This window comes from Pocillopora damicornis, chromosome 10, assembly GCF_964200805.1.
Source record: "Pocillopora damicornis chromosome 10, jaPocDami1.2, whole genome shotgun sequence".
Taxonomy (NCBI): domain Eukaryota; kingdom Metazoa; phylum Cnidaria; class Anthozoa; order Scleractinia; family Pocilloporidae; genus Pocillopora; species Pocillopora damicornis.
The window spans coordinates 20,449,619-20,477,387 of NC_142679.1; the positions used below are offsets into that span (position 1 = coordinate 20,449,619).

Consider the following 27,769-nt stretch of genomic DNA (forward strand, 5'->3'; position numbering starts at 1 on the left):
GAAGAACTGAAACAAAGTTGATGTGCCAGCGATTGATGTGAAATGGCACCAGTCACGCACCAGTTATGCGCCAGTCACGCACATGTTGCAGCCGTTCGGAATAAAAGGGGAAAATAAACCAACGAGAAATTTTTAAGGTGCGCTTTCTTTCAAAGGACAAATTTTCAACATTACACAAGCAAAGAGTCATTGTTATCAAGCTGAGGAATGTTTAATCTGCCTTCCAAGGCATAACAGTAGTTTCCCGTTAAAATCAGTGTGTTATCTGAACCTTTTTTATATCCTCACTTACCTAGTTCAATACAGTCTTACAGACACAACCTCGAGGTAGCGCCGCACCTTATTCTACCTTTTTTCAACCCTTCCCAAGTTAGTTTTAAGGCGAAAAAATTTTTGTAACCATACCGTCAAAAATCACACTATACTAGCAAAAGCAAATTTTTCCTTCAACTATGGTTGACAAAATTTAAGTACCCTTCAGCAAAGTATGATTCTAAGCCGGAAACGCCAAAATAATACACAGATATAACAATTACATACCCTACGCCAATAACAACCCGCGTACACATACACAAATCTAACAAGAGTTACGCTGTCCTACAAGTACAATCGATTAAGTCTGAATGCCATTGGGCAGCCATTTTGGGATAAAATACGGATATGCGAGGTAGCCATTCTTCTCCCGCAGACGGTTTCTTGCTTGCAAATAAGGCTGAACCTTGTCCATTAGTCGACAGTAGTATGCATTGACCAGGTTCACAGCCTTAGTGTCGTCAAGCTCGTTGCCGTAGTCAAACAAAGAATCGAAACGGAAACTTCCCAGACTATTGAACGCAGTTGACTGGATCTGCAAAAAGAAACCAATTAGTACCAAGCGAACAGGGTCCAAAACGCATAGCTGCAGTCGTGTTTACACAAGCGAGTTCTCCGCCAAGCTTTCATAGGCAGGGAAGTTTTTTTTGAGCTGTGTAAATGGAAATAAACCACAACTTCTTCCTCGACAAGTGACGGAGATATTCGTGAAGGATAAATTTATCGAGGTCCAAATATTTCTTGATGAATTGAGGATGTTTAAAAGAGTTAAAGCTAAATTTTACCCAACTTAAAAATTCCCTCCTTTATAATTGACTACTACCCTTGTTAAGGAAGAAATGCTGTTGTACTTGCAGCTCTAAAGTGTTTAGTAACGATGTGAAAACAATTTTTTTTACAATGTCTTCTTCGTCTAGAGTCTTTTTAGTTTCAGTTTCTATCAAGCTTTTTGGTGATTGTGACAGATGCAAAAGCAAGACACTATCATGATTTGACATCGTTTATTCCTTGAGGAATCGCAATTTTGATAAACAGACGAAGAGGTGAAATAATAATATGATTCAGGGTAAACTCCATCTTATCGTATATAGAGACGTACGGCGAGATGATGAGTGGTGGGAGCTTTCCAATGATATGACCGATTAAAGCTCATTTTCATGAAAAAATGGTAGACCTAGTCATGTTAATCTTACTCCTAACCATAAACTGAACAGAGGAACTAAAGTCAACAAAACTTTTACTCACTGCGCTTGCAGCTCTGTTTGGCAGTCGCAGAAAGGAGAATTGTCCATCTTCCACTCTGGAGTCGTTATAAAGTTTAGTTGGTTGGTTGGGGATGTATTCTGGGTAATCCGTTGTAACGTAATTGACCGACGCGTGATAGATAGTCAAGTGGGAAATAAAACGACTTAGAATTTCACAGAGCTCTCTTTTGGAATCAACACTTGGTGGTAAACCTTTTATCTGCGAGGAAGAGAACGAAATGTCATCAGCCTTAGCGGTAACTTACAACATGATAGAATGTGCAAAGGGCGTACATTTCAGGTAGCATTACAGACAAAAAATTGTGATCCCGTGGTCTTATACTATAGGCCAATTTTGCCATGGAGGGTTGAATTGGCCACAAGACTCAAGTGGGATAAATTCCCGACTTTCGATTCATAAGTAAGGATGGATCGTTCTGATGGGCTTATTTGTTGAAGACATCAAAGATAAAGACTAACAGACAAACAAGCACTTTTTTGTCACCCAATGGTATTTCTTCGACCAAAAATTTCTTCAGTGATCTAAAAAAACTATATGAAACCTTGTGGATTTACAGTTCATATAGAAATCTTTTGTTCAGATCTTGACGTTAATGACGTTAATCTATAGTTGTGGCTAGCGGTTTGATCCCAAGGCGAAAGTCATCATCAGCATCAAATAAGAAACTCTTTGTAAGTTGAGGCGGTTTACAACTCTTGTCTTTTAAAACTGATTGATCAATTTTGTGATGTGTACATTGTGACGTGGCTTACTCAAGAAGCGTAAGTCACTCGCGACCAGCCAGTTTGGATCCTAAGGCTACGTTAGGTCGTTCTTCTCAAGCAAGCGTACAACCTGTGTTTGTTGTTACACCTCGGTTTTGTTTCAAACTCATTGCCTGTACTGATCTGTACTGACCCAACCCCAAGTGACAATCTACAAGGAATCTTGTGGGTACATGCATCATGTTGCACAAGTTTTCAATAAAGACATCAATACATCATCAGATGGGTATGACTAACAATGGTTTTGGTACACCTGAGGTTTTCCATAACCCACATTTTAATATACCTGACCAATTCCTCCATTCGGTCCAGTTCCATCCAGTGACACCTCATTCAGGTACGCCTGTAGTTCCACATCTTCCTTCACGTTTTGATCACTTCTGTAATACCTAAACGAAAAAAGTCACAAAATTTGAATTTGATTTTCATTCCCTGCTTTGATCGCCACTAGTCCAGATTGTTAACTTAACAGTGCTGCGTCGTGAGGTGTGCAACGAAAAAACGTTGAACCAATCAATTTACAAAATCTTCATTTAGAATCCTTTTTAATCTCCTCCATCTCAGGCATCAGTTTTTGTTCCTTCTTGCTTTTGTACTACCAGTTTGGTGCTTCCCAGTTTTTTTAACTTTTATTCCCAAGTGTCGTCTAAGTCAAACAAAGCTTTGATCGATCGGCACAAAAGAAAAAAAAATGAAACCATTGTATGCCGTCATTATCAGAACGGTTACCCATTTTTTTCCTTCATTCGTTTTCCTATTCACAAGAAAATTCTCCCAATGCTCCTTAGAGCATGGATTTAGAACATTGCAGCATACAATTTCTGTTGATTGCAAAACATCTCAGTTAGTTTTGCTCTGCCCGCGCGGTACTGGGTTAGATATGCGTATTATGCTCGAGACCATGTGCTCATGAGTTTTGCGTTTGGTGGATCAAGTTTTCCTTCAGACTTGCAAATCTCGTGGGTAGTATTTCATTTCGCATTGTTTTGTTCGTTTAGTTTCCTTTATTCAACTGTTATGGTTTTCCTTTTTGTCAAACCAGATCATACAAGTCAGAATAAACAGATTATACAGATATCGAGTCGAATGTATATCTACAGTTTCACTTACAAGTCAATGTAACTTCTCACTAGATCTTCGATTACTTTTAAGATCACCAAACCATCATCTCGGAAAGGATAGTATGGTAGAAGATTCTTGTCGAACATTCCACGTTTCTGGTTAAAATAAAGCAACACTAGCTTGGTTGAAATGACCTTAATTGATTACCGTAAGGAAATTTTGAAATACTTGAAGTTAACTCCCAAAATTAGAACTGAATTATATAGATGCGCTCAACAACATAGATAAATTTACAATTTAGTTAAAAATTCAACAAGTTGAAATTAGGAGGCCACCAGTATGAAGAATCTATACATTGGTGATACTATATCACAGTCTAGTATAAAATGTTTCGACAAACACCATTACTCTCAGTATCCTTTCTTGTATAACATGCAAATGGGAAGTGGTGAATACTTCTTTAAACTTTTCAAGTGTTCATCATTTTGCCTATGCACGATTAGCTCGAAAGTCCTGCATATTTGAATTGTCGTGTAGAGTTTTCTGTTTGTTCAAATTCTCGTAAATTTACATGAAAATGTAGGATCGTTCCTCAGATCTGAATGGCTATACGCTTCTATAAAAGTATCTAGAAGACCATTCTACACCCTTAAACAGTTAGGATACTTTTTCAGGAGAAGCCTGAAAAGGACACATTAAGATATTCCAGACGAAGTATTTTTTTGTTGGGAAAGTAAAAATATGCTTTTACGCCACAGAAACGTAGATAATCTAAAGAAGTATTAAATATGTAGCGCAAGGGTGATACCCTCTGGTATATTTCAAGCTAAGTACCGTGAGGGATAAAAAATACCTTGATGTTTTCCCTGTAGTCAGTTATTTCCCATGATGTCAATGGATGTACATCTCGAATAAGCTTTAAAGCCCCTTCTTTTCCATATGCAAACAGCAAAGCTGCGAATCCAGTATCGCCTAGAAGAGCAGGTATTCCAAATGTATTTGGGATGGTCACTTCTCGGCAATGATACTTCAGCATTTGGTTCAACGGGTGCATGGGCGGCAGGGTACGTTTTAAAGAGACACAAAAGGGCTCCACAAAGAAATGGATCTATAGGATTGTAAGAAGATATTCTTCACTTATTTACGGATGTCTACTACTCGATATGACACTTCATATTACAGAAAGGGCTGGTTTGAAACTGATAGTAAATCACTTTCCCCAATAATAATCCAAACCCTACACCTTGGCGCTAGATCATTTCCCCTTGTTTTGTTTTGATTCAGTTTAGTTCTATTTTGTTTTGTTTTTTAAAATAGGGATTGAATTGATCTTCTTATGCGATATTACTTCTTTGCTATAATCTTTTTGTGTTTTGATAACCAGCTGTTTTGTTAAGAAGAGCTGTACGTAAAGGCCAGTGCAGTAGGTACGCAGCATCCTATAACCAATAGAAGGCTAAGTTTTTCGATTACTTTTAAGTTTGCGGCTTCCACCGCAGTGCAAATATGTGAATTTTCATATATCTAAATCTTCATTTACTCGGATGTTTATTTGTACCCAATTCATTGACCAGCTCCTAGTTGGCTTGTTAGCTCAATTGGTAGAGCGCTGCACCGGTATCGCAGAGGTCATGGGTTCAAATCCCGTACGGGCCTGACATTTTTTTCAGGTCCTACTTACAACTACTAGTTTCAGTAGTGTTCTTAGCTGCGAGGATCTTCTAATTTCATCAGAAGGCTAAGGGTTTGAATATGCCCTCAAGAAAAAAAGCAAACAAAAGGTAAAAAAGAGGATAGTTTTTTTCAGAGGGACCAGAAATCTGTCGGCTAAATTGCAAATAAATTCGATAGAAAATTGGGTGTTGATATTTTTTCCTCTTGTTGTTACACGAAAAATGAATTACGTCTTAATTCCTAGTAATAAATGAACTGTTCAGCTGATTTTACTTTGGCAAGATGTTCAGTGATTTGAGCATATCCGATGTCTGTGATCTGAACATTAAGCTTGGCGAGTAACCAGTTGTCTCCATCGGCTGGAGTATACACCGCTGAATCTATCAAAGATGATATAAATAACGTTAAAGTGAGTCTTAAGGGTTTAAGCTTACAGTAACGGAACTCATGCCTCGAGATTACGAGTAACAGAGGCAGGAACATAGTGCAGTTAGGTATCAGGAATTCCTCCACAATTTCCACTGGTGGTAACTTTTCTGAGTGCAGTCGTCACTCTTATGCAATGGTATTTGTCTCATTATTTGCCAAAACGTCTATTGTAGCTAACCTGGTGGGTGGTCCATTTGTATAGCAACAGGTACAAATTCATTCCTTTTTCCTCTAACCGTCTTTGATGCAAAAAAAGCGATGGGAGAAAGGAAATTCCACATCTCCCTCTGAGGGTCTCTTTCTGTGAGGTCAGGAGCTCGACCCAAATCGTCGCACAACTCGTAACGAAGAGCATAAATGCGACCCTGCTTTATCGCCTAAAGTACAAGAAAAACAAGGATTAGGCCATATAAGTTGAAACGTTCCTAGACTTTCCTGTCATAGTTAAAGACTAAGACAAATCAAAATGAAAAACCTGATGTTAAAAGCTCAGAGACACCATTTTTCCGCGAGGAGATTTTTATGCACACTCACACCTCAGACTTTTGTCACTGAAGTTAACAAATTAAGCGAACATACATCTTCCAAAGAACCACCAGTTCCCAAAGCCGCTCTAACGGCACCATCCCAGTCAAAGTCAAGGTTCATTGTCTTCTTCAATATACCGAAATCCAGTCCTGATATTTCTGGTTCTTGTTCTGAGAAAGAAGTGTGGTGATCATGTGAACTTAAAAATTAAAACGTCGAGAACTACAACAAAATGGGTTTTGTGGGCTTTATGGTAAAATTGTGTCCGCTTTAAGGGCTGAACTAGTCTCATACCAAGACCTTTCACGGCCAAGCAGTTACAATTACACGGTACGATCTGGGTAAGAGATTGGCGCTAAACATGGGTTTCTATGTTTGTGTCGTATATTGGGTATGAAACTTTACCATTTAGTCATATTCATTCTTATGCTCTGGCACCTCTGTAACAACTCGTAGAAATATCATCAGGTGCAACGCTAAGTGTTGCTGTTGTGAAATCATGAGCATGCATTCTTAGTTGAAGTATGTTAAGTGTAGGATCAGTTTTAATTTTTCATCAAAAGATGAAAAATCAATCAAAAGAAAAATAAACGCATGAGTTAACGGAAGACAACAAAGTGAAATATGATTTAAGACAATTACTGAACGAACAAGTTTCATTCTACCTGCACAATATCCCCATTTCAGTCTCTTTCCCCGTTTCTTTGCCGCCGTAAAACACCAAGGCCTGTGGCTTCCTACCCTCGTACACTGACGATAAACTTTACCACGATATTTAAACGGGAAACGGCAACACGCCCCTTGAATTGTCTTTGCTGCACATCCTAAGTTGCATACATTAAAAATTGTCTTTATCACTGAGGCAGGGCAAACAGTCAGTATTACTATATGTATATATATATATACTACATCAGTTTGTCAGTTACGCAGCCTAAGACTATCAGTAGGCAGTTCAGTGTCGCTGTCCATCCGTCTGTCACTACGTACTCATTTGTGTTAATATGTCATTCAGCTGATCTGGTGGCCCATAATGCACTACAATGATCCCACTGTCAGCTGTCCCGGGCATACGTTTGTCACAATTTTGTCGGTCATACTGACAATTCGCCGGTGCCCTTTTACACTCCTGGTGGAGAGAGGCAATGTGAGCGTCAAATATATTTTCCAAGAACAATACTCATTGACAAAGCCAGGACTCTACCCGGAGTCCTGCGCAGTATTCATTGGGCCATGGCGTTTCTCTGGGTGGGCCATTTAGTTTCAGTACTGCCTTGACCCTATACAAGAAATTATAGGTCGGTTGATAATCTCTTGCCGTGCATTAAAAATGAGTTCTACCTTACTGACCTTTCATGGTTACCCGTCTGATTGCCAATGGGTTATTCCCTGCTAGACGCTGCTGAGCGAAAAATTTATCGCTAATCCATTGGGTTTTGTCGTCGATAAATGCTTCGTGCCTTGAAGCCGACCTCATATATTCCTAGAGGCAAAAAAATAATTAATTAATTTGTTTACTGACTGGAATCAGATGACAACCTTACAGGAATGGACTTAGTGGGTCGAATGCTACGAGAAAAGGCCACTGGTAAGACCAGCTACTGTGAAAACAAGCCTGGAGGTGGAGCTCACAAGGTCAAGGTGGAAGGATGGTGGAAAATTCTAGAAAATCTAGAGAATACCTGAAGAATAGAAACGAGAACTGAAAAAGAGACATCATCTGGAACTCAGCAACGAAGACCACAGTAAAAAAGGTTGTTCCTCTCGCTCAGGATTCATCTTGGAAGTCCCCCTAACTTCAACATGGGAGCTCAGTGGAACAACCCGAACAAAGCTACGCTATGTAGAGGGAAAGTCCCGTGTACCGGAACGAAGAAGTTTGAACCTTTTACCTCAGGATTTGTTTTAGTAAGGAGGGCTTTGTCAATAGCTGTGCTGTCCAATCGTGGAGCCCTCTTGCAGGTCTCAAAACACCCTTACATCATATACAGGGAAGAAAATTATATTTACCCCAAGTACTGGCTCTAGAACTGTCTGGAAAAACTCTGACATCTCGAGATAGTCCGACAATCCAGTTATTTCTTGTCCTGCAGTTGCGTTGTTGTACTTCGCTAAAATCTGGCTATTTGTCTGGGTCATTCCCACGTATGCCCTGACGTAGTAACTGATAAATGGGTCCTTTAGGGCGACAGCTCCCAGCTCAGAAATGGTCATGTTCAACAGCACAAAGCCGTATTGACTTGGTTTCATGGTATAAGTTTCTTTGAGTTTGTTTAGAGTAGCATTTCTGATGGCTGCACACTCAGGGGAGGCGTGTTGAGGTAGGGACACCTCACAGTCGACAGCCGAGGCAAACCTTAACCCAAAAGCAAAGCACAAATCATTTAGAATGGATGTTAGGGTCTGATAAAAATTCAGTATCGGCTTAGGAGGGGGTGGGGTGCACTCTCGGTGTAGGCACGAAGAACTTTGTTTCCAGCATGTATCGTAATTTTTAACCTAGCTTATTGACAATTATATTTACTTTACATAACTGGTGTTAATGTGTTTTGTTGTTGTTTTTGAAACTCTCCCTTGTTAAAAATTTAAGCAACGTATTTTTATTAATAGTATTATAAGTATTGTAACGTAAATTGTATTAGTACTGTATTGTTCACTTTCTAAGTATTGCTTCCGATATTGGAATAAAAACCAATGATCTTCGGCCAAAAAAAAAATCATCGTTGTGGTGTACTCTTGTTTTGGAGCTTGACGGTCGAATTCCAATTCTCTCCCTTTACTTCAATCAAATGGAACGCTTTCTTACTTTTTTAAATTTTCTCAAAGCTCTCCTACGAGCGCAGATTAACAGAAGGGTGTTGATTAGATTTGTTCAGTTAGGCTCCATATTTTACATTATTATGCTAATTATTTGTGCTCAGAAAATGTAACCCTAAAATTCAAACACCATCACCGTTAGGCTCCATTTAATTAACATAAAAATAAGTACAATCAAGGTAATGGTTTCTTTAGGTTATTGTTTGTTTAATCATTTATTTTGCGTTATTATTCCAGTGTAATACTCGATTCTTCTGCTTTATTATTATGCTTAAAATCCAGTGTGCCGACATAACATCGATGCTACATACTGTTCTACAGTTTTGGTCCGATAAACTCGTATTTTTCCAGATGAGCGAACACGCCCTTTACTGACTGCCAACCGACTGATGGGGCAAAATGTCACATTTGTAAACTTTTGCACATCTAAAGATCAGTTTTAATATAGTAACCACGAATTCGAACCATCAAAGACCTGGTTCTGAGGAAAATGAAACCATTTTGAGCCACTTTGACCTTAAATAGTATTCGTGTGTTTGTTGTCGCGGAATACATGCACACAATACATAAATCAAGTTTATTGATATGGAACGAACGCGTCTTTTGAGCTGAAACCTATCGTGCGTAAAAATTACGCAACAGATAAGAGTCGCGTCAGTTATTTTCCATAGCTTAGAGCGCGAAGGTGACTTATTCAAATATAATGATCATTGCTTCATGACAGCGTGGCTTTAGTGGCCAAAAAAAGCACATTCCTTACTTAAACCATAAAAGGCGATTTTTGATCTGGCAGTTCAGCGCAGCTTTCAATTCATTTCCTTACAGTTTATCTTTTGATAGAGTGAATACTCCAAAGTGCTGATAATTTCCATTACAATACAAACTGATCCCATGCAGCTCTCTTTCTCGACCTTAGCGGTGATATCTCACTAGGATGCAGATAGATGCGCAGTGTTTTCTTAGCTCGGTCAGGATCAATAGTAATCCAGCTGTGATTCAGAACTTGGCTTATGCGCAAATAATTGAATAAACAAAAATATGAATGCATAGGAAGTAGGAAGAATACAGTGCCCCTAGTTATAACAAACCAAAGCACTCATTCCGTTGCGAAATTGAGCTCGGCTTCTCCACGCCTTTCAACTAATTTGTGTGTTAGGGCAAGCGGCGCACTAAATTTTAAATTGCTCACGCATGATCTGTATACTTTTTATACAAGATGATAAGCTTACAACCGTTAGAGTGTTTCTTTACGACAGAAAAGGTATTATTACAACAACAAGGACGCATTAATCGCACTGTTGCTATCTAATTTTATCTTGATAAATAAATTAAAGCGAAAGCTTACCATGAAAATGTCGACAGACCTACGAACAAGGGAATAATGGTAACTAAAAGCTTCATTTCAACCCAACTCAGGAGAGAAGTACTGTCGCAGACTGTTCAAAGCACTGTGAACAGTCAATTTGAGTGTGTATGGAGTACTGGCATCTTTTATAAAAACAAGAGAAAGGCGTCAACCGAAAGAATTACAAAGGCTTTATCTCCGTTCCACCAATACGAATGTAGATCACGTCCTGTTTGTGGTTTTTCTTGACCACTTGAGGTTAGAATTTAGGGAATGTCCAACCCTAACACCTAACGGTGCGTGAGCGAGATATTACAAAGGGCAGAAAAGTACACCACGTACAGCTGATATTTGATTTCGTGAGCTTCAATGCGTGCAAGTTTTAGATGCCTACTTTTTCACGTTTTTCTTCGGTTTGAGTCCTTTCCCCCTTTTTTTTTTTTTTTTGGCAGTTAAAACTTTTCAGATCACTGAATACACCCCCAATTTTCTCTCTCACACAACTTGGGCTGATTTACTGATTTTGGCTCGTACACCATCGGAAATAAATTGCAAAATCTCAGTTTATGGCTAACGCCAACATATGCAAGGCCAATGTTAAAGGGCGACCTTGAAGTTACGATAAAAGTCAACCATTCATTTTGAAAGGACATGTAGAACAATTCCGGCCCTCTAAAGTTTAACGATTTTAGAGTGAAACTCTTTTGATCGTTCCAAATGGGTGACTTTTCATCAGTGGAAAGGAAACTTATGCCCCTGCTCGGCCTGTATCACTGACCTGTCATTATGCGTCCCGAAACACACTCACTTTTTGATAGTCATTGAAAATGACGCATTAGTCTTTCCAACGTGGACGGACACAAATTTAAGTTCTAAAATTAATTGAAAAATAATTTTTTTCCGATATGCCCGTCGAAGACTTTTTACAAAGACGTTTTGGACAAGAAATGTACTTATCCGACGTGTTTTCATGTTCGATAACAATCTCGCATTAATAAGGTTCTCAGTGGGGTTAACCATTAGCCGTAAAATGGCGAAAAAATTTAGACTTTAGGGGTTAGTATAGACAATTTTTGAGCCGTTAGTGGTAAAAAATACTAAACATAAAATTTTTTCTCTTTACTTTAACGGAAAGAAGTTAACCACTACCCGCAAGCGGCTAAAAGACATCACCCGGGTGGAACGCTCAACGGTCATACCTTCACGTCTCCATGGTAACCATCACGGTTGATATAAATTTCACTTTTTGTAAGTAAATCAGTTCAGTGATGATGTCAATTTATATTATCCTTTTCTTTTACCTCTCTATATTTTTTATCCGTGATATGAAAACAGTTAATACCATTTTGCCTATCTTTTCAAAAAGTAAGATGAAAATTAAATTCCACAAGAAAGATAGCGGTTGCCTAGATATCTATAGGTTTCTAAATTTGTTTCTTTTTTTAGACAAGAAGAATTCGTAAATGTCTTTCAAATTCTTCGCTAGCGACACTTACTTATCAAAGCTTTTTTCCTTTAAAATTAAACCTTATATGTGTAAGTAAATTTGATAAAAATATGCATAATTGATTGCTTTTTCTGAAGAGCGGGGAGACATCATTGTTTCATTCTAATTTATAGAAACTAAAGCTTTTTAACTTTTAACAGTGTATGAGCCAATAAATTGATGGATCAACAAGATATATAACATAGCTAGTAAATTTGTCGGATCAATATCAGTATCTGGGCAACTGCCCACTTACCCCTCCCCTAACTCAAACAGTCAATTGACAACGAGTTAAGGTTAATGTTAGGTTAGGGGAGGAGTAGGTGGGCAGCTGCCTAGATACTGATATTGATCCAGTTTTTCTAGTCAAATTCAATAACGTGAGCGTGCTTCATATTCCTATTGTGCACGCTCATGACGTCAGCAAACAAATCCCTTTGAGAAAAAAGAATTGAAAATGTTATAAAAAGATTATAATACTATTTTTCAAGAAGCTAGCGTCGCTCTCGGCTACGCCTCGAGCAACTCTTACGCAACTTTTGTGCTCTCCAAACTTCCCGCGTGCTTCATATCTCGATGAACGCACGCTGACGTGTGAACCAATTTGTTAAATTTAAAGAGCATTTTTGTAATTAGAATTATTTGCGCTCTAAGGAAGAGTTCTCTTTGATTCATTTAAAACAGCTCTGAGAAGAGATGTCACTAACACTTAATTGCTAATTTAAAATTTGGCAACTTCAGTTTGATGAAATTCGTATCTATCATAATTGTTGTTTTAAGGGCCTAAGAAGAGTTTAATTTTTCTTTTTACTTAAGAATATGCATGCAAAAACGTTAGCAAACTCAAAGGCTGACAACACGTCAGTTAATCCCAAATACTATGAAATCTTGATATTGCGCGCAAAAAGTGTAAATTTAGTGCAAAGAGTTGAAATTTAGTGCAAGAATTTGGAATTCTGTGCAAAATATTGAAATTGGTAGGAAAGTCGCCAGGCATAACCAAGCGAAATGGTGCACAGGTTAGGAAGAAGCAACAACGTTTTAATTCAGAGTTTGAAGAAAAATACTCAAGAACAAAAGCATCCAACAAAGCACAAACAACTGGCTTAAAGTCTTAGGCCTCCAAAAACGGCTTTGACGAAAGTATTGAAAAATACGAACCGGAGGCCATGAATAAAACTGATTCCCGAGAACTTCCACACAACAGTTCGTGTAAGAAAGACAGGGAAGATTACGAGCATCGTGGCCTTCAGGTGAAGACTACTACTATCGAACGAACGCTCTATTATTCGTGACGGAGATATAACTGAGATGAATGCAAGTTCTTGAGCGAGGAACTCGACTCATCCAGCAACAAGGCAAAGGCAAGCGGCCGAGCCAGTCAGCCATGGCACGGAAAAAACACGACTAAAGGAGGTACCAGTGTCAAATTTGTGCTCCTATATCATTAAATAGCATATATTTGTAAATTTTCAAAGACTACAAACCTTACACTCAACCTTCGAGTAAGTGCAACAATTATTAGGCCTTTCAAAAATTTATACGCGCTGATTTATGCCATAATAGCACTCGAAATCATCTGATTACTTATACTCATCACGAAAGATATCTTGTAAACAATTAATCTTACCTGAAAGGTGATAAGAAGATTATAAACGAAGCCACTAAAATGAACCAATTATTTTCCATGTCATAGGCTATTGGGACTGAAAAAAAGGGAGTCTTTTTTAACGAGAGACCCTCTTACTCCTATTCATTGGCCCCTAAACAGCAGACGCTTCTAGTTTATATTAAGGCTATCGTCTACATGCAAATTAATCGATGGCTGTGTCTACAAAGAAGAGTGGCATTTTTTTTTTCTGTTATCACTTTGTGTAAACCTCGTTAACGACAACAGACCTAAGTGGGGCTTTGGTTTTACCAAGTCGCCGCAAACAAGGTAGTGATAATTATTATTTTTGGGGTAACGTCCCAAGGGTTAAATTCCCTTTGGAGGTTTCTTTATCAAACACGTTTGAGCTTCTCTTAGTCAATAGGCAGAATGCCTACTGTTTTTGGAATTTTAAGTGCAGAGGCAAGACAATTAAAGATTTGAAATATAAGCAGCGAAGCGTAAAAAGTTGGTTTTCAGTGGACGATGTAACCGACGCCTTTCTTTTCAGTGGATTCTTCTGCCTTTTCCCATTTATTCGTCAGGAGCGGAGCAATGAAACTGACAAAGTGGTCTTAAATTTTGTAAATGCTATAACGGGATGTTGTGCATTCTAATTGGCGAAAATGTGAGCAGATCTTTAATTCTCAACAATATGCGCGCCAAAGTTGAATTCGGCACTCCTGAAAAGGCGAGGGTGAAATTTCCGCACAGCCTTATTCTACATTTTGCATTCAGTTCTTGGATAGAAAAAATAATGACAAAAACAATACATTGCCATTGGGAAAACAGATTTGTGTTGGCTGTGCGGAAATTTTACCAAGGCGAGTTTTCACGAAGCTCAGTTGGCCAGTTTTGGTGCATTCTTCTTTATGTCTGAGGCTCTTCTGAGCGAGTCTGCCTTCAAATTTGCCATTGTATCGGTTATGGAAAATCAGTAATGTCGCCGCAACATGGGGTCAAATTAATTTCATCCTTGAGAGTCATTGTTTTAACTTTGGTCAAGCAGTGTGGTTCTGAAATCAGGACATTCTAATACTGATAAAAAGTAAGAAAGCGCACCCCTTCGAATAGGCCGTGCAATAGGAATGCGACGCCACGACAAGTCTAAAAATTTATCAAGAGTCGTGTTGGTCTTTCTGGGAAGAAATGCATATATGCTTCGCCCTTAGGAAATGCACGAAGAAAGCATCCAAGTCGTCTTAATCGGCTATCACCTGTTGTTTTTGTTAAAATTACAACAAATATTTGACGTTGCTCACCTGTGGCAAGTGATAATTTGAAGAAGATATGTAAACTTAGTGAAGAACTCCTTAGTAGGTGAAAACATCAAATTGAGTGCGAGTTGCTGATGCAATAACTTAGGAAGAGAATTTTCTTGTATTTCCTTGGCTCCCGAAGTATTCTGCGATCAAATCTCGAATTGGTGGCAATTGACGCATCAGCAACTCACAAAAAAATTATTATGTTTTCAATTATCAAACAGTTCTTTTCACAGGTTTACATAAACATAAACTAAAGGTTGTCACTCTCTTCAGGTGAGTAATGTCAAATATTTGCCGTAACTTCAACGACAAATGCAATATGAACAAACTCATGGTGACAACTGTAAACCTACGCTAGGGAAACCCATATCTTTGGCAGAATTTTGTGCCAACCGGTTTCCACAGTTGACAATCGGGGAGCAAAAGATGAACCTTGATGACAGTCTCGTAGGGGTTAAAACCATATTAAAACCCAATTCATAACTTTGCGAGTCACAATTTTTTCATCTTTTGATGAAAAGATTGATGACACAGTGTCATTTTTAGTTTACTGCAGTTGAGAAAATTTATGTGAACGGAAAAATCATTCTTTTTGATTGGCGCGCCTTCCAAACGTTAACACGTTTAGAAGAATAAGACTTTTGAACTGAAATAAACTAACCCTAAAATTAAATTATAAAAAAGTATACTAACCTTACCTTAAAACTATCGTTTAACCCTCCAAAACGAGAACAAATAAGAATTCCTTTGTCACCATTACAATCTAAGTCTCTCAGAAATAAACTATCTGAGGGCGGGATGATTGGAATTTGTCTTGCAATTGTTTTTCATGTTTCATTGATTCAAAGTGTAATCAATTCAATTTCTTCACGACTTGATCTGTGAAACCGTCACCAACCGTTCCGTTTGATAGCAACTAAATTATCACGCACCTAGGACCGAACGGTTCCTTGTTTCTTTCGAAACTCGAGGAGCAACTAGCCACTAGTATTCACCGGAAACCTTACTTCACGCACCCTTGCGGTTTCCTTGGAGTGTTTGTACGAGAGTTATCTCAAAACATACTGGTTGTTTATATTTTACAACGCACAGACGGGTGTTTAGGTTTAATAATGAACAGACTTGTTAAACTACATAAGCTTCATAGTGAAGTTTTCATGATAACAGTTAAAAAATGTTGGGTGTTACGATAAGGGAACTGGACTTGAGAACGACAGGAATGTGCTCAAACTGCGGCCAAGTGTAAGATCTAGCGTGACTCTCACGGACCTCTCCTCCATGGGGGGTTTAAGTGGGAAGGAATGAGTTCTGGGTTGTAGACAAAACCTGGGGAATGGGGTGGGGGGAGGGAGGTCACTTGCAACGGACTACTATCCCACAATTCACTTGTAGATAACTACAGCGGTAATAAGATATCGACACCGTCATGAAGGTAACCGAGTTTAAGACAAGAACTACAAAACGACGAGTTTGAAAATTCAGGGTTGGTGATGGCGTTCTCAACATCAGTCAGCCAGTCAGTCACCCATAACCAACAGGCAGGCTCTATCAAGACCACCTTCACAGTTAATATAAAGGAGCAGATTAGAACAAAGGGAAAACACTTTTGTGATGTTGTATTTCCAAGCACATCAACAAATCAGCATACGAGTTAAAAACATGATCATACGACACATCGTAACATGCTTCAGGAACATATGAACCATCCGCTTGCTTAGGTTTCGCTACTTCTTGCTGAGCTTCAGTAGATGTCAGTTATAAAAACTTCACGGGGGTGGCCATTAAATTATAAAGAAAACGTCTGCAAAAGAAACTAGAAGATAGCGCTTTCTAAAGAAAAACGTAACTCACTTGTTGAAAGTCAATAGCACTTTCCGAACTCTAGCTTCGTTAATCTGCTACTTCGCCGATTGAACTGCAAGAATTTTTTTTTTTAAAAAAGCCATCGATCGTATTCCTATACAAAATTGCATCTGTCGAAGTTCAACTTCTCAGCCTTGAACTTTTCTCTTTCTTGAAAGTGTTGTATTATTCTCTTCAAACTTAAGCAAACAAATGTGTTCCTGAATGCACATCGATCAGATGTAAAACTAAAACCCGCTACAACTCGATATTTCTCATTTTTCTGCGTCAAAAGCCAGTTAAATGTATTACGTGGAAAATCTCATTGGCTTATTCGAGTATTTACCTTAATGAATGTTCGGATAGGCTATTGTAGTTTGGTTTTTGGCTCTAAGAAGCTTGATCGAAAAGCACTCTAAAACAAGAGTTGTAAAACAAAAAGACTTCATATTATCAAAGGGACAGGGTGTCGAACTATCGGTTCAGCTTTCAACGGCAGTATGACGTCATCAACTAATGGAACTCCTTCCTATGATACATTTCTGGAGCGTAGAATGACGTCACTACCACTCGGTTAGCAAACTTGCGGCCGGCCAGGGCCTGGGCAGCGCTCTTAGAGTCGTCTGATGACCCGAATTCCACAAATATCTGAAAGAGAATAAACTCAGTCAGTCTTATTTGAGGCAGGAAGTTACCAATATTAACCCTTCCACACCTACAGCTGTAGGAGAGACTAAAAATAACTACCTCTTCAATCTTACACTTTACATTACTTTTGCTTGGTTATTCTCTTTCTCTCATGATCTAACGGACGTTTCTACCTTACCCCACCAACGCAAAAGGGGACCACTCGTGTAAGATTTAGCGTTCCCGGCCTTTCTTCAAATGAAATGTCCGTCAGTTACAAATTTCTAACGGGCGCTTTGCAGGATTGAACTCTTGGGTGCTGGCAGGAACGGGAGGAGGGTGCGAAGCAACTTAACCATGAAAAAAAATATGTATATCCCCTAACAAAAACATGGACCCTTCATCCCCTAAAAGCGACTGGCTTCCACTTTCTCTTTACAGTATCACTGAATCAAATGTTGATCCTTGCGAATAAAGGAAACGACCACCAATTCAACAAACTCCTGATTGTCAAAAAAATTCTCCTTGTCAGTCCCATAGGAAATATAAAGAGGACAGAGAAGAGAATATAAATATTTCAGTTAAGGCTAAGGAAAAGGGGAAAAAAAGCCCACAGACCATTACGCAAAAAAGCTGTGAAAACGTCATTTCATAACAGGACGAAGGTGACGTACATTAAGACCATCTCGGGTTGTAACCATTACGGATAAACTGGCCAATCGAAAAGGTACGTCATGCTACAAGTAATTACCTTCCCACAGCCAGGTGGTTCAAAACCTTCCACAGGTCTTGGTATTTCAAGGCTGACGACTGTGCCATACTTTGAACATTCTGCGCGAACATCTTCGTAAATTTCTGGATGATAAAACAAAAGAGAGATCATTTAACCATTTCTGCCATAAACGAAAAATCTTTCATCGGTAAGCATTATGGAATTTGAACATGCAAAAAAATCTGCCAGGTTTTTCATTCTCTTTTTGAACTACACAGAGCTTTCTACCGCACAGAACAGAATCAATGGTATTAAATTGAACATGGGACCCCTTCCTTACTGTCACAGTGGATATCCTTTGATGGAAATTAATTACCAAGTTAAAAAATTTACCACCTGACCCAGAACACCGTTAAGACTCAGTGGCGCAGCGGCACAGCATCGCAGCACCGAATCCGAAGCTCTGAGATTCGATTCCTCGTGGGTGCTCAGAACTTTTTTTCCCGCGCTTAAGACGAGATGAAAATATAATTCTCTGCCCCCTGATAGTTACTATGAGAATTTGACGTTCTATCAACATAACTTTGATGGGGGATCTTCCTCTTTTAACATTTTTGTTACCTTCATATTCCTCGTCATCCATGAGTTCTTCTATGTCCAACATGTTCATTAGACACAGAACTTCTGTAGCACTGTTGTGTAGATTGGCTGACAGGTCAAGACCAGGTATTTGCATCTGGGCTGGAATCATGTTTATTGCATCAGGCTGGAGGATAAAAAAAGGTAAAAAAAAATTGAACTATTTGATTCAAAGTGTTTACATTGATTCAGTTGATTAATCCATCTGTCTGTCGGTCAGCTAGTTCTGCACTCCTACTCTATCTCCCTCCTTACATTATTCATGTTGGTCTTGGCTCCCACACTTGCTCTCTGAACAATTAACTTCTTCTCTCCAAGCTGCATGCCATTGAGTCCAGTGATAGCCTGCATTGAAAGAAACAGTTCATGAATTTTAAACGTACAACAAAACAGTTCAGAGTCGACAAAGTTGGGCACTGTCATCATTTCTCTACCATATCCAAAGTAGCAGTCAATGTACAGTATTACAGGCCACTTACCACATCTGTAATGTTCAGATCCACATATTCACAGAAAGCATAACCCTTTGAGAGGCCTGTTGCACTGTCTTTCACAAGATTAAAGGCTTTGAGCTCACCAAATGATGCCAACAGCTCCTTAACCTGCAGAAAGAAGGGAGATGGTCGCAACTTTGGTTAAAAAAAATATAAAAATGTTTTACTAAACCACATAGTAGTGGATATCAAGGCAGTCAGACCAGTAGAAGCTAAAACTGTGTACATTGTGTTTATTCATTTGATTTTTCTTTTTTTTTTTTGAGGGGTGAGAAATCTGATTGCTTCTTACATGGAGCACTGTCTGGTCAGACTACCTTGGATCATGACAACTTCTAAGACATCATACACACCCAAACGTAACACCATACTTCAAGCTTTTCTTTGAAACTCATATCAAGATGCACAAGAAGCAAGGTGCTAAATTGTGGTGTAACAAGATGAAATTTCAGTCAATAAGACAGCAACAAAGTTGAAAATGGCTTTGATTTGACAGGGAAGCTTTGGAATTGAAACTTTGGATGCTGCATTAGTTGCTATGCTACACAAATACTCCATACACACTGTACTGTGCACTTTCTTGGCACTTCAACATCACCATTAAATTTGAGTCACATCAGAACCGAACAGTTCAAGAGAACATGGATAAAATTTGACACAATTGGAACACTTGTGGAAAATGCCAGTGCTTCAATGCTTATCAAATCGTTCTAAATTGCATGTGCTCTGCAACAAAGAACAGCCCTTCAACTTCAAAGCCACTTTAAGGTAGACAGTCTTAAGACACCTCTATCAGCTTTTTCTGTCGCCAAATTTTAATATCAAATGATAAAAAAACCAAATTCTTTCAATTTGTTTCATGCTCCACAGTTTATAGCTGTAGGTGTCTCATTCCCGCCTAAGTGATTTTAAAGACACATCCGCAGTGCATACATCACTCTCCATCAATCCCTCCTTCCACACAATTGATGCAGAAGAACTTGCCTTTAGCCAGTTTTGATGACCAATTTAGGCCCCCCTAAGCTAGGGATCAAATGAGGGGGAAATAAAAGCGTAAAATGTCAGTGTCTCTTCATTTAAAACTGATTTAAATTCAAAAACCACCTACTCCTGGGGAATTAAAGTGAAAGCTACACCAGGGAGCTGACTTTGGATATTGAAAAACTGAAGCTCTTCCAAGTTCTTAACAGAGGAAGAAGCTTCTGACATTGATCACACAAAGAAGTGCAACCCATCATCAGAAGCCACAGTATCATTTCCTGACTCACAAGTACTTGGAGAGAGCCACAGAAATATAGTACACCTTTTAAACTTGAATTCCTGAGACCTAAAACTAAGTGCGGTATGCTAAGAAAGGGATGAACATGTATTTACAACATCTACAATGAAGGTTGTCGTTGGAACACAACTTTGGTTCTACTCTAACATGACCACTACTCTTGAGATGACAGATGATAGTATAGGAAGACATATGCCTCTCTCATTCCACTTATTAACTTGTAATTTAAATTCTCTTGTAGCCTAAAAGCATTGTTTTGACCAGTCATTATTCATGTCTGTTACCAGATCTGATCTTAGATTTAGTCTGCTGCAAAGACTAAGTCATAATTGCTATTCTGATTGAAAATCTATTCATGTCTTGTCTACACGAACACAGCATCTAAAAAAAGAAATTGCTGAAAAAGAAGTGTGTTGCGAGTGGAGTCTTTCATAAGCCGAAGATGGTTCACAATTGTTGATCTAAAAAAAAAATAGAAAGGCTGAAACACAATTGCTGAAAAAACAAAAGTAGAATTTTGGCATTAGTTCGTTGCTATGATATTCCTGCCAATGAGAGAAATTTTCTTGTCTTAAGAAGTTAATTTGCTTCCTTTTTGGAGCTGCCAAATATTCTACCAAAGTTTTTTTTTTCTTTTTCATTCTTGCAGAATCCTGCATTCTAAGGGAAGAGAGTTGACACATTTAAGCCATTGCAGTGTGGCATCAAATGTATCAAGATGACACAGCTGCATGGTAAAAATTTTTCTAATGGATCCCAATCAAATTTTTTGCACTTCAGCTGAGTCTAATTGACAGAGAACCTTCACAAGATTTTGTAACCTTTATTCAGTTATAATGCCTATCATTTTTCAACAATTTTGTCAACACACTTCCACTCCCTTGCAACTTAGTTCCTATGCATCCCATACATCTTACCTGATCTTCATTAAGGTAGTTTGGCAAACCTCCAATGAAAATCTTGTGTGGAGAGTCAGGCACAACAGTTGAAACAACACCTGGCACATGAATTGTGGCCGTTTCTGTAGAATTAAAAATTGGGTGTCAGCATCTGGAAATGCTGTACTTGCTTGTAGAAACAGAGAATAATTATTAACCATTAAAATATGAGCAAAAGATGAACGTCCTGAATTGTACATACAAGCATGCCTACAAAAAATTGGAACTAGTATGATAGCTTTACTACAACCACTAAGTACCTTACTAATTACAAGTATGCTTCAAGCTCTCTGGATGAGTGATCTTCTTAATGGCTGGTTTCATGTATGGAAAGCTGCCAAAAGCATGCTCTTCATCAGTGAAGCAAGCAACAATTGGCTGCTCTCACTAGCTTGCTAGACATGTGCAAGTACATTTAAACACACAAACCAGCATTAAGAAAACAATGCTTTCTCTTGTGCTTTAGCATGTCCACTCTTGTGCTAGCCCCTTTGTTGTGTCTGCATTATAAGTTTAAGTAATTAAAAGGTCAACCATAGGAGAAAACTTGATTAAAGAAAATAATAAGACTTAAACTGTACAGACACAGACATGCAAATTAAAAAAAATAAATAAACATATGACCACAGTACCTGACATTCCTGGAATAGGTTGGTAATCCTTAGGCCTTCTAATTTTCAATGATTGGCCCTAAAATATAATAATCAAACAAAATGTCAAATATACTAAAATATTATTGATTCTGCAAACTACAGGTATAGTGTAACAAGATAGTCTTTCTTAATAAATGAAACTCTTTTTTTCTTTGAATAAGCCCCTGGTGTTTATTGAAAGAAGGGCACTCAATTGAGGGGGCGCTCATTAAGAAACTATTAACCTGTACTGATTCCACTGTAATTGAAGCTAAAAAAATGTAAATGGAGTGCTGATAAAAAAGAAAAGCGAGGGAAGAAGGGGGGTGCTTATTTGAGAGGAGTGCTTGTTTGATGTTATGGCCTAAGGGATGGGCACTTATTTGAGGAAATAGAGTGATTTTTATCTTCCCTTAAAGTAACCATTAAATTAATAGTTACAGTAGTCAAATTCTTTCCACTTGTGTTCATTGACATTAGATTTGCTAAGACCAAACTACAACAGTTTCTGAACTGTACCTCTAAAATAATTCCATCAAAAGCCATAGCTTGAGTGGTCTCTTCAACTGAACGAAGCTGGTAAGTTTGGGAGAACAACAAATGAGTTAACACTGCAGAATATATTGATTGCTTTAAATTAAATACACACACCATGCAAGTGTATTCTACATTCAAAACATAACAAGATCTTATTAAAACCACCTCCACCAGCAACAACAAAGACAGGATTGACAAAAAGATGGCAACAATACAGGTGTATGTAGCAAGAATTTGATGAAAGATGGCCAGCAATGCTAGCCTTTTCCTCTGCTATTTTTCCTTTGTTATCACTTTTGGCTGATGACAACTTCAATTTCAAACCATTAATACATGTATATATGGTCCCAATCATATAAAATACACAAATGCCAGCAAACAAACAAATACCCAAAAAAGAAACAAGACCATAACAATGTACCTCAATAAAGGCAAAATTTTGCTCCAAGTTGATCTGTGCAGCAATGACAGGGTTTCCTGGTGCTGTGTTTAACTTGGCCTCTTGCATTTTGGCATTGAAGAATTCTATCATCAGGTTCTATGTTTGAAGAAGGAATACAGGGTATCAGGGTATTGGAGATAAAAATACATGACAATGTTTACTTCAACTGCCACATGTCAGTACTTTCAAAGCTCTCAAAATGGAAAATCAGGTTGGAGAAGAGAATTATCTGTTAACAATTTCTATTTTTCAACACTTGTAGAAATATTGTATACAGCCACCCCAAGTCAGAGTTCATTCATATTTCCAAATTGGGTCATTGTAACAAATTCCAAATAAAAATCAAATAAGCAAAGGGGAAAAACAAAAAAATTGATAAAAAGGAAAATTGGAAAGAAAAGAGGAAACTATAGTACATGTGGGCGGAGTGGAATGTCTGAGACCACTTAAATACTCCTACTGTTTCCCACTCATAAAAAAAAAGTTTACTAGTACCTTTAGCTAAATGTTTCAAGTTTATTTTATTATCAATAAAATTTAATTATTGCTAAATTGCTTGTATGTGACCAATAAAAAATCAATAAATACAAAAAATGAAGCCATAAAACACAACTGCCACACCTTCACTCTACATGTACAAGTAATTAAATAGAGTTTTAACTTTAACCCTTTACATGCGTAACTCCCATGAATGATCAAGACAGAATTTCTCCTTACAACAACAATACAATATCAGTGGGTAAGAGATGAGAATAGAGAAAAGTATCAATTAGGGGATTATTAGTTGATCCAATACAAAATTCTTCAAACCAATATCATAAGAGTTGTAGAACAGACAGTAAGGAGAATTAGGTGAATGATCTTAGGAGTGAAAGGGTTCCATGTCTAATGAAACTACAACTATAATTATGCAGAACACACCTCTGTTATACCAAAAGGAATGTTTCCAACATATAATCTACGAGCCTGTCTTGTCATCTGACTTCCTTGTGGCAAACTACTAACGGTGCCCCCTGGGACTGGACCACCTGCATTGACTGGTATCTGACCAGCAGCTATTTTGATTGACAACAAACAAACAAGAGCTTTTAAAAGATAACCTAAACAATCCCAAACACTGAAAGTACTATAAGCCATGAATGCAGATAAGCTTCACCATGAGTTTGGTGACTCAAATTTTGGAAAACAATTCTTTGAAGAGAAATAGACAAAAATTATAAGTCAAGTCTGGAGAAAGTTGCTTTTTTTTGGTTGCTTCATTGAACATACATGCACGTTCAGTGACTAACATTGAAAACAGAGAATACTTTGAATCCTTATTGATAATTGTAGCTGTAGTAGTATAGACAACATATCTACAGCACCGACCTCGACTTATGTTTGATCTTATTCTAGTATTGTTCAACCAGTATTTTTTAAATTCCTATCAGATTCACAAAAGAGTTCTACATAAAACAACACCTAATTTTTAGCAGAGCTAATATATATTGTTCTTTGGATCTAATGCAATAATGTAAAAATCAATAATAATTGTTCACTTGAAATGTAACTTTACCTCTCATAGCCTTGTACTGTGCAGGTGTCAAATGCTCATATCCAATTGGAGGCCTGTCCCATAAGCTTTCCCTTCAAAAGAAAATATACGTGTAAGGTACATTACACCAGGAACAAAATCAGAAAGAGTAAACAACAAACTATACAGCCTTAGACATGAATGAAAATCAATATGGAACTTATGTGACAACAGTAACACTTGGTATACCTGTAACACTAGAAAATTTAACTCTTTGATTCTTACCTCTTTCTCCTTCTCCGTGGTGGTGAGGGGGACCTAAAAAGAAAAATTAAAAGCATATAAATTCTGTTAACCCTTTAACTCCCATGAGTGACCAAGACAGAATTTCTCCTTACAATATTAATACAATATCAACCAAGTAAGTGATGAGAATAAAGAAAAATATCAATTTGAGGATAATTAGTTAATCCAATCCCAAATTCTCTAAACTAACATTATAAGAATTGTATGGTTAACAGTAAGGAGAATTAAAAATTTGATCTGGGATTTAAAGGGTTAAGGATAAATTTTGTCAAAAAATAAACAAATTTATCTTTCAACTTTCATACAATGTATGAATTCCAATTTTCTGATTGGCTGATTAGTAACACATGATACTTGGTTGTGACAAAACAAACTCCTTGATGTCATTATTGTGGTGTAATAGACTTGGTGTAAATTCAACACTCCACTGTCATTACACCATGGCTTTGGCTGACTCAAAGTTCGACAATTTGTCAGATGCAGAGATTAATTCTCTTAATGATAATGGAATTCCTATAAACACCAAGAAAGCAACTGCTTAGGGAATACCTGTTTTGAAAGGTAAGATTGTGAATTTTACATTTTTCATTCAAGCTAGTTGAAGTGTTTTTGCATTTTGTATAGTGGTTTCAATGAAGTGTTTCTTTGTGCAGTGTATTCAATTTCAATTTAAAAATGTTAATGCACTCATTGCTCATGAATTATTGGGATTTACCTGTGCTTGTTCACAAACAATGAACTCTTCCAGGTAAATCCTGATAATTCACTTGCTGAGTGCCTTAAGCTGTAAGTACCCTGTGAGTATCCATCACCTCATGTACAAACTACAATAGAACTCCTGTCAAACCTCATGAAGCAGTGGGTTCACATTTTTTATGAAAATTCAAAAGCAAATGGCTTCTTCACAATTATAAAAGATGGACATCAAATTATTTAAAATCTACGTACAAGTATATCCTTAAAAAAGAGTATATGATATCACCTGTTTCCCCCTCGATATCTGTCCCTTCCACCACCAAAGTTTCTTCTGTCTCTGTTAGGACTTCTTGATCTTGACCTGGACCTGCGCCGTCGATCTCTGCCTCTATCACCTCTATCTCTTGAGCGGTCACCTAGAAAATAATAAAAGTATAAAAGGTACAATTAAAATAGACAGAATTCCATGATTCCAAAAAGTACTCATTAGCATAGTGGAAGATTATAACAACTTCTGACTGATACAGGGTTGTCAAAAAGATTTGATTAACCATACTTTGATACTGAGTAGGTGGCACTTATCAGTTCCACTTCCATCAATGTTATGTTTACATGCTGAAAATTGCACAACAAGTATAGACAACAACATAAAGATGGATACAGGAACACAAGACACAAATTGCCACTAAAATACAAAACTTCTACTTCACTAGTTCATCATGCTATTCATTACTCTTCTTTGTTACCACTGCTTAGCTATGATATAAAATTCCTCACTGAGGCATTGTAAAGAGTGTAGCACACGAGTGTACAACATCAATTATTTGTTCTCCTTCCGAACGTGTACGGTTATGTAAATGTATGTATGATTCCTAAATCCTTGATGTATGCATCATTAAAATACCTGTGGCTGGAATTCTGAATGTATAAGAAATTAAAATAATTCTTCAAATTCTGACTCATCTACAAATGTACAACTCCTCTGTGTGTTACTTTAGTTAAAAGTGGTCCTGAAATCATCTACTCATCATCTCATCAGTGTAAACGAAGAAACACAATTAAATAATTTGACAGTTTCAACTTATACTAGGAAAATCGAAATATAAAACAAATACAAGAGTAAAGAGGAGTTTAAAGTTATCAGATGATCTCATAATTCAATTTTAACATGACTTAAAACTACATGAAAGCGAGCTCATACACAAAACGCTTATAACTGCATCATTAAAATGAATATATATAGCAACGTTAAACGATCGTTCACCTCTAGGACTTGTTATGTTATTCAGTCTTCTATGGATTTTCGGTAAAACTATTCAATTAGATCTACTTCACGTTAACCATTTTAACACGCCGAACTTAACAAAAATTTTGCCAAAAATTTGTAGGAAGGTGATCGAGAAAACAAATCAAACTGTAAGGTCTGTATGGATTTCTCAGTTCGATCTTCGCTGCATTTGTTAAAAAATGGTCCCTTACCGTAATCTTCTCGGCCATCGCGGTCATTGTCGTATTCCTTGCGAAATCCACTTATTTTAGCACCAACATCCTCATCCAAATTGAACCCAGCGCCGTCTACTGCTGCCATATTTGTCTGAAAACTTAACCACTTTCTCTACTAACGCTAAACAAGCATGGACGACAGTTCTCTATGTCGCGAGGAACTGCAAGATTCATGGGATAAAATCTTCATCAAAACGAGGCTGGAAAAAATTAATGGCAGAGAGGAACTGGGAACAAGATTGCGGTTTTGGCGAGTGGAAAAACCTATAGATCTAAATGTACCCCGGTCTCGATTCAAATGATACTGCTTTAATCCTTAAGCCAACGCTTCTCTTACCCTCAACCATACCTCTTGCTCTCTGTCCTTGATTCCACATGCATGAGAACGTGAAGGTTAATACCATGCGAAACATAGTTCTCTGTGTTTTCTTGACATAATGGACATCAGGTTTACTTGACCTTTTGTTTACTTTGATACAAGTGATAATAGAATAAAAAAAAATTAAAAAAAAATCAGGAAACGGTTAAAAACATCAACAACCAAAGATAAAGTACCTGTAGCTGATACAGAGTATTGTTTCAGTTAGATTCCGAGTGCGCTAGAGCCACTATACGATCCTAGAGTCTAGGATCATTTAGACATTGTTAACGTGACCCAAGCCATACGCTATCGTATATTTCTATGCTCATTAAAGCTTTGTAAGTTAAATTCAATTATAAGGGAAAGCGACCATTCCTTTATTAACAGAGGATGATTAGTTGTTCCTTTCACGAAAGACGATTCACCTCTGTGTCGAAAGGGTGATGTCAGCGAGCTGTACAGGATTATCAGCGGGGTAAATCCTGTTAGATGGTAGGCTACTGAAGCATGTTGTTGCATTCATATTCTCTCTGAAGTGTTGGTTAAAGAGAGAGATATACAAGCACGTTTACGGCAAAATTAGACAAGACCATTATGTTACAAATGGCAACGGGAACTTTACCAATGTCGCAGGATGCTACGTACATCATAG

At 37.7% G+C, this 27,769-nt stretch overlaps 2 protein-coding genes across 6 annotated transcripts; both read right to left on the reverse strand.

The window, feature by feature from the left end:
• Positions 1 to 195: 195 nt before the first annotated feature.
• LOC113664617 (polyunsaturated fatty acid 5-lipoxygenase) lies at positions 196 to 15,647 on the reverse strand. 5 transcript variants are annotated; one of them, XM_089185282.1, is made up of 13 exons: positions 15,295 to 15,647; positions 13,311 to 13,386; positions 8,043 to 8,388; positions 7,383 to 7,515; positions 6,701 to 6,859; positions 6,087 to 6,205; positions 5,686 to 5,884; positions 5,352 to 5,458; positions 4,258 to 4,512; positions 3,453 to 3,559; positions 2,629 to 2,731; positions 1,558 to 1,776; positions 196 to 847 (listed from the first exon to the last, which is right to left on the reverse strand). In XM_089185282.1, the coding sequence occupies exons 2-13, from the start codon at positions 13,367 to 13,369 to the stop codon at positions 614 to 616; spliced, it is 2,040 nt and encodes a 679-aa protein (XP_089041408.1). In that variant the 5' UTR covers positions 13,370 to 13,386; positions 15,295 to 15,647; the 3' UTR covers positions 196 to 613. The 5 variants fall into 5 exon arrangements, with proteins under 5 accessions (XP_089041408.1, XP_089041409.1, XP_089041410.1 ...); XM_089185283.1 differs by having other exon boundaries at positions 15,290 to 15,632; XM_089185284.1 differs by lacking the exon at positions 13,311 to 13,386 and having other exon boundaries at positions 15,295 to 15,634.
• A 550-nt stretch (positions 15,648 to 16,197) lies between these two features.
• On the reverse strand, positions 16,198 to 26,944 carry LOC113664618 (splicing factor U2AF 50 kDa subunit). The gene is made up of 14 exons (XM_027180241.2): positions 26,733 to 26,944; positions 25,540 to 25,669; positions 24,537 to 24,569; positions 24,294 to 24,364; positions 23,660 to 23,793; positions 22,718 to 22,834; positions 22,279 to 22,335; positions 21,760 to 21,817; positions 21,107 to 21,210; positions 18,896 to 19,018; positions 18,672 to 18,761; positions 18,399 to 18,543; positions 17,817 to 17,920; positions 16,198 to 17,086 (listed from the first exon to the last, which is right to left on the reverse strand). The coding sequence occupies exons 1-14, from the start codon at positions 26,839 to 26,841 to the stop codon at positions 16,952 to 16,954; spliced, it is 1,410 nt and encodes a 469-aa protein (XP_027036042.2). The 5' UTR covers positions 26,842 to 26,944; the 3' UTR covers positions 16,198 to 16,951.
• Between the last annotated feature and the right edge of the window lie 825 nt (positions 26,945 to 27,769).

Coding starts and splice junctions, on each gene's coding strand:
- LOC113664617 (XM_089185282.1), bottom strand. CDS start 13,369: ATGGAAAATAATTGGTTCATTTTAGTGGCTTCGTTTATAATCTTCTTA. Junction 7,516..8,042: donor TTCTAGAGCCAGTACTTGGG/GTAAATATAATT, acceptor TTTTGCCTCTAG/GAATATATGAGGTCGGCTTC. Junction 6,206..6,700: donor GAAATGGGGATATTGTGCAG/GTAGAATGAAAC, acceptor CTTCTTTCTCAG/AACAAGAACCAGAAATATCA.
- LOC113664618 (XM_027180241.2), bottom strand. CDS start 26,841: ATGGCAGCAGTAGACGGCGCTGGGTTCAATTTGGATGAGGATGTTGGT. Junction 21,211..21,759: donor ACCTATTCCAGGAATGTCAG/GTACTGTGGTCA, acceptor TTAATTCTACAG/AAACGGCCACAATTCATGTG. Junction 18,544..18,671: donor CCAAGACCAACATGAATAAT/GTAAGGAGGGAG, acceptor TTTATCCTCCAG/CCTGATGCAATAAACATGAT.